Source organism: Pyrus communis, chromosome 7, assembly GCF_963583255.1.
Source record: "Pyrus communis chromosome 7, drPyrComm1.1, whole genome shotgun sequence".
NCBI lineage: Eukaryota > Viridiplantae > Streptophyta > Magnoliopsida > Rosales > Rosaceae > Pyrus > Pyrus communis.
This window is the reverse complement of record NC_084809.1, coordinates 5,436,247-5,443,311: the sequence shown is the minus strand read 5'-3', so window position 1 is coordinate 5,443,311 and position 7,065 is coordinate 5,436,247. Positions and strand designations below refer to the sequence as shown.

Here is a 7,065-nt window from a genome sequence, read left to right as displayed (position 1 = left end):
CTACAAAGAACAAACGTCATACACCAAGAATTACAAGCTCGTGACAAAGAATGCCCCAGTGCTATGAAAGAGATGAAGCTACCACTCATTTAAGGAGTATAAGATAAGGTGGATGATCAATAGTAAAGGCAATAATTAATTGTGTGGGTAAACACGCAAGGTCCCATCCCACCGATTTTTAAAGGCTGGGAAAAAGGTTTGATCGATCATTGAGTACGAAATACAAGTGAAAGCATCAAAAACATCCACAGAAAGACAATGATGGCATCGAATTTGAAGCTCAGTCTACATGAAGTGATCAAAGTGGGAGACAAAGATAAATGTAAAATAAGCCAAAAGCGATTTTATGCACTTGTTGAACAGAAAAATGGACTGTAAATTATATGTAAAGGAGCATATTAGATGCTTTAATACATATATTCTAGTTATAATTACAACGCTTCAACAGAGCACAAATAGGAAAAAGTCTGCTGTAAACACAAAATTAAGACTCGTTTGAAAGTTTTTTAAAAATAGCTGAACGCACTTTGGTGAAAATGTATTTGAAACCAATAATTAGTTAAAATGTAAGTAAATCCTGAAAAATCATTTAAGAGACTTTTTGTAATAAATATATAACTAGTGCTTCTTGTATGAAGCACTTCAAGTGCTTTTGGAACCCAAAAATACTCTCTAAAAGCACTTTCAATCATTTTAAAAGTTTTTCTAAACGAGCTCTTAGTAACGTCACATGTGATTTATACCAATCTATATGCCAAATGTACTGCTTGATTTTTAAAACGTGTCACTCAATAAGCCGTACACTGATATGTTTGCTGATTGAATTGTGTAACACTACTTAAAGATTTGCTTCACGACCAGATTGGTCTAAATACATTATTTGATGAGTCATTTGTACGTTCGTTTGCACACCCTAGAAGGAATAAAGATGCAGCACCAAGAGGGAGGAGGATTCTCTACCCTCCTATTCTCATCCCCTTCCATTCCCTATTCTCACACATTATTTTTTATCTTATTATCTCTATAAAAAAATCAATATAAGATGTTGACGTGACTTAACCGTGGCTGTTCAAATAGGAAATGATGGAAGGTTGAAGAGATTAGAAGGGTAAATAATCTTTCTCCCACTAAAAGAACCATGATCGGTAAAAGTGATACAAAATATTCAAAAAATTGAAATTCTTGAAACCTAATGAAGGTCTTGAAAATACAGAGAGTCAAAATCATGATGAAAATTTTAAGCTGAAGTATAAAGTTACACAACGAAAGTGATTTTACACTTTCTTCTTTCTTTCTTATTTTTAAATTTAATAAATCGAGAGAAAGAATTACAGGATATAAATAAAAGATGAGTGTAAAAGAAAAAAGAAAGTGTAAAAAAGGTTAAAAACAACTATCCTAAAAAGTAAACATTGTATTTGGTTTTAACAATGAGTTCCATTGACTGCGAGGAACGCATTGCAATTCAATTATCTCTGTACTGGTTATCCTAGTGGCTTTTATATTTACAGTTTAGTTTCTTAATTGATAAAATCAAAATATTTAGAATTACTTAATACTTTGGTGTAGTGATATTTCTTTTTACTTGTAAATGAGATGCCTTAGATTCAAATCTTATGGATTGGACATCTGAAAAATCACTAGCGTTAAATGATATCTGTACAAGTATTGAAGCGGGTCTTCACTACGTCACCTACAAAGCTCTAATCCCCAAACTAATCTTTAAACTAGACAAATTCAACGTTTAACTTGGCTGAAAGAGGTCCATTTGGGGGTTCAAAACTCAAAAAATGAGGTGTTAGTGAATATCAACTTCAGTATTTGGCCTCATCATCACTTAAACATTAACGACATTATCAATTAACAGCAGCGACACCAACACTTAACACTCATGAGCTAACTAATGTTTATTTTTTTTAACTTTAAGTAATCATTTGGGATGTTTTAAAAGATTTTTATTAATTTAGAATCACGTATAAAAATTGGATAGTTATTCGTACTTTAAAAAAAAAATTTCTGGAACAACTTGAGTTATTTCAACCCAAGTCTTGGTAGGTTTATGGGCTCTCCTTCATCCCCATATATTCAGAATATTTGGGCCGGACTAGAGTCCAATATTCAAATTTCAAATAATGAGAAAAATCCCTCAAAAGAAAGATAAAACCAAGTTCCAAAATTTACAATCCATTTGGCGGCAAAATTGAATTGAGGCGGTTCGGGCTCTTACGGTTTTTACCTTGTCATTTTCCGCTGTCTCAGTTGTCACTGTCGACACCTCGCCTTCTTCTCGTCATCCCCGAATTCTTTCTCTGTGTCACTGGAGATGCTCTTAGGCAGAGGATATGGAGCAAGTGGGTTGCAGAGATCAGGACACCAAACATGGGAAGTAGGCTCTGGCTGTAGGGATGAAGCCAAAGATTTGTATGAGCGGGGATATCTTCAAATAACAAAATCACAATTAAAAATCTCAAGAATTTATTGAATAAAACACTAATATATTAATCCATAAAGTTTTTCATATAACATATTACATTATTCATCGAATCATTTTTATGTTTTGAAAGCGTTGCATAACAATATCATTACCAATACCATTAAATATCTCTTTATATAAAAATAATCATGTTATCATTTATCCATTGATCTCTAAATTAGAAAGCTAAATTCTAAATTGAAATGCCAAAAACAAATTAATGAAGTAAAGTTGTATAAAATACCTTGTAGAGTAAAATTCTTGTGTTGAATTTTGATAATTATTACTTGAACTCCAACTGTCTATAACACTCCAAATTCAATTGTGTTTTCGTTGAATGAAAGGGGAGGGAGAATCTGGAGAAGTTGAGGACTGGAATTGTTTTGCTGTACGTGGTGGAATGAGTTTTGTGTGGATTAACGACCTAGGGTTAGAAAAATGGGAAGGCACAATTTAATTAATTGTTAATTAAATTGTCATCAGGTAGGGCATTTGGGATCCAAAACGGTAGACTAGTTTAGTTGCCTACCAATTTTTTTAACTGTAGTTTAATTAAGGCTGGTTATTGAGAATTAAAATGCAATCATACATTTTTTTTAAAATGAGTGGGGGCATCCGCCCCCTAGGCCTACACTAGCTTGACACTTTTCCAACCGCCATTGAAGCTAGGGGTGGGCACGAGCCAGGTTGGGCCCAAATTTAGAGGAACCGGACAAGACCCGCTCAAAAAGGAAACGGGCCAGGTCGAGCTGGGTATTGCAAATCTGATCACTGGAACCAGACCTAACCCAGCCTGTTTGAAACGGGCCGGTTTAGGACGGGGCCACGAGTCCTCTTTACTTTTTTTCTTCCTGTTTTGATCACCTCCCAGACTCGCTCATCATCCTGATCTTCAACTCTCTCATCGTCTCGGCCAAGCCCAACTCGGCCCAGACCCAGACCTGCTCCACCATCACCGTCGGATTCGCCGTCACCACAACCTTCCTCTTGCACTTGTCGAGCACCTCGAAGCTCTCCGCCCTCACATCCGCCGCATAAAACCTAACAATCATTTCATAAATTCAAATCTAACATTTTAAATTAAAATATTTAGATACACATATACGTGTGCATATATATATATATATGTGTGTGTGTGTGTGTGTGTGTAATTTTACTGTACCTATGGAGGATGGCGCGGGAGGCAGATCTCGATGTCAAGGATCTTGAGCCGGTTCCTGGATATATGCCTGGTTATGCTTTGTGAAGGTTGGAGAAGACGAGAGGAAGAAATGGGTTGAGCTAGGTTTAGGAGAGAGAGAGAGAGAGAGAGAGAGAGAGAGAGAAAGAGAGAGAGGGATGGAGGAGATCGAGAGGAAGGATATCTGGAGGAGATTGAGAGAGATCGAGAGATGAGGGAGAAGACTCGGAGTGGACTTGAGAGAGAGAGAGAGAGAGGGTGAGGGTGAGGCTTGAGTGAAATTAGGTCTGAGAAGGGTAATAAACAATAGTCAGTAGGAATGAATGGTCCGGCAGGGGGCTCGTTTTCTCTAACTTTTAGAATCGCCCCGCCTCATTATTTACCAGGAACCAGCCCGGCCCACCCTGTTTTGTATTTATAATTTTTGGACCCATCCCGTACCCACCCCGAACCGCAAGGATACGCCCCAAACCCTGGGTCCAGGACCCGTTTGCCCACCCCTAATTGAAGCTGCTCTTGCTTATGATGAAGCGGCAAGGGCCATGCATGCGGTGTGCAAAGTACATGGGCGTGAATGGTTTAGGGTTTAGGGTTTATGATGGTAAAGAATGTATGACCGAGCCCTCGTTTGAAAGCTGCCTATAAAACACACTTTTGCTATCGAGCGCTCGTTTCCAGGTGAAGTTGGATCTGACAGGAATCCTTATGCATGGGAAGATACCGACCTTGAAGATATCATTGATTCAGATATTTCGTGCACACTTGTGGCAGAAGATTCATGAAAGTGTTGTCATGGATCTCTGTCAAGTCCTAGACCAGGAGTTGGATGCTTTGGAAATCGAAACGGTGCAGAAGGAAACTATACATCCAAGGAAGAGTTACAAAATGAACAGCTCCTGTGCTGACATTCTTCTCTTTGCGGCCCATAAATGGCCAATCACGAAACCAAGTCTTGTGGCTGAGCCAAAGGATGTGTTTGATCAGAAAGCAAGCAATAAGTAGTGGATAGATGTACAACTCCGTTGGGGAGACTACGATTCTCATGATATTGAACGATACACCAGAGCCAAGCTTATGGATTATACAACTGACAACATGTCCCTCTATCCTTCTCCCACAGGGGTGGTAATTGGTATTGATTCATTTGGCTTATAACTTATATTCTGCATTTGGTAACTGGTTTCCTGGGTCGAAGCCACTACTTCAACGGGCAATGAACAAGATCATGAAGTCAAATCCAGCTCTGTATGCCTTGAGGGAGCGGATAAGGACAGGGTTGCAGTTGTATTCATCCGAGCCTAACGAACCTTATTTGTCTTCCCAAAACTACGGGGAGCTGTTCGGCAATCAACTTATTTGGTTTGTTGATGACACAAATGTGTATCGTGTTACAGTCCATAATACACGTGAAGAGAATCTTGTTACAAAATCCATCAATGGTGCTATTTTCATACTCAATCGAAGGACTGGGCTGCTATTCTTGAAGGTCATTCACACAAGTGTGTGGGCAGGGCAGAAACGATTTGGTCAGTTGGCTAAGTGGAAAACCGCAGAAGAAGTTGCTGCACTTGTGAGATCTCTACCCATTGAAGAACAGCCAAAGCAAATTATTGTGACTCGTAAAGGAATGCTGGACCCATTGGGGGTTCACTTGCTGGATTTCCCTAACATAGTCATAATAGGTGAACTGCAGCTTCCTTTCCAGGCTTGCTTGAAGGTTGAGAAATTTGGTGATCCTATATTAAACGCGACTGAGCTGCAGATGCTTCTTTTCAACATTTACGATGATTGGTTGAAGAGTATACGATCATACACTGCATTCTGCAGACTCATTCTGATTCTTCGTGCACTGCATGTGAACAAGGAAAAGGCAAATATGTTATTGAAGCCCGACAGAATGGTAATTACTGAGGCACACCACGTCTGGCCTTCTCTTTCTGACGATCAGTGGATGACGGTTGAGTTTTCTCTGAGAGATCTCATACTGTCAGATTAATCTTTGCTGCAAATCTATACTTTCGGGCCAATCATATATTTGTGAATTCAGAAGATATTAAGGAAACGGGATACACGTATATTATTCCGAAGAACATTTTGAAAGAGTTTATCACCATTGCCGATCTGAGGACGCAAATTGCTGGTTACTTGTACGGTATAAGCCCGCCCGACAATCCTCATGTTAAGGAAATTCGATGCATTGTCATGCCACCACAATGGGGGACTCACCAGCAAGTTTATCTCCCATCGGCTCGTCCTGAGAATGACTTCCTCAATGATTTGGAGCCTTTGGGATGGATGCACACGCAGCCAAATGAGCTTCCTCAGCTCTCTCCCCAGGATGTCGCATCTCATGCTAAGATGCTGGAGAACACCGAGCAATGGAATGGGGAGAAGTGCATCATTTTAACCTGCAGCTTCACTCCAGGTTCATGCTCGTTGGCTGCGTATAAGCTTACTCCAGCTGGTTATGAGTGGGGACGTCGTGTTAATACAGGAGACAGCGGAAGCAATGTTAATCCGCACGGATACCTTCCAATCCATTATGAGAAAGCTCAGATGATTCTCAGCGACCAGTTTCTTGGCTTCTTCATGATTCCCGATCCATTCCCTGGAACTACAACTTCATGGGGGTGAAGCATACCGCGAGAATGAAGTATGACATCAAGCTTGGGATGCCGAGGGAGTACTGTCACCAGGACCACCGCCCGATCCATTTCCTGGAGTTCTGCAACATGGAGGAAGGTGACGCAGTAGGGGGAGGTTGTGACGATCACTTCGAGTAAATCCTTCTCCATTCTTTTGTGGTTTTCCAACATGAATTAGAGAGATTAGGGCCATTTGATACTCTACTTGAATCTAACTTTTTAATTCAAAAATAATTTTCAAGTTTTAAGCTTTAAAAACTTGTTTGATAGGACTATTTTAAAAAATTGAACTCAAGACTAACTAAAAAATAATAGTCTATTCTCTAAAAGCATAAAAAGTGAGTTTTTAAACTTAAACTCATTCGTTTCTTTTCCCTCCCTCCTTCATTCTCACTCCAAATCTATCTCTCTCTCCTTTTTTTTTACTTTTTTTGTCTCTCCCCCAATTCGCTCTCTTCATTCTCTCGGTTCTTTCTCTCACTCCTCTTCCTCTTTATGTCGTCTGATCCTCTCTCTTCTTTCTCTTTCCTTCAATCATCTCTTACTTTCTTTCTTCCTCTCTCCTCTTTCTCCCTCTCTTGCGAACCCCTCTTTTTAGGTCTTTTTATTTAGTTTAAATCGCAAACCAATCAAGTTTTTGAGTTTTAAAGAAAATTGTTTTTAAGAAATGTTTTGAGAAATGATAAAAATTTTCAAATAGGATACCAAACAGGCTCAATTCTCTAAACGTCTCTACATGGTAGAGAAAGTAGCGATATGCTTGCTAA

The 7,065-nt window shown here is 39.2% G+C and overlaps 1 protein-coding gene across 1 annotated transcript; it reads left to right on the top strand.

Annotated features, from left to right (window-relative positions):
- The first annotated feature begins 3,644 nt into the window (after window positions 1-3,644).
- On the top strand, window positions 3,645-4,655 carry LOC137740412 (pre-mRNA-processing-splicing factor 8A-like). The gene is made up of 2 exons (XM_068480290.1): window positions 3,645-3,705; window positions 4,351-4,655. Exons 1-2 carry the CDS (start codon window positions 3,645-3,647, stop codon window positions 4,653-4,655), a joined length of 366 nt encoding a protein of 121 aa, XP_068336391.1.
- The last annotated feature ends 2,410 nt before the right edge of the window (window positions 4,656-7,065 follow it).

Bases quoted from the DNA above. Each gene is read 5' to 3' on its own strand.
- LOC137740412 (XM_068480290.1), top strand. From the start codon at position 3,645: ATGGCGCGGGAGGCAGATCTCGATGTCAAGGATCTTGAGCCGGTTCCT. The intron at 3,706-4,350 runs GTTATGCTTTGT...TGGATCTGACAG, and splicing joins GGTTCCTGGATATATGCCTG to GAATCCTTATGCATGGGAAG.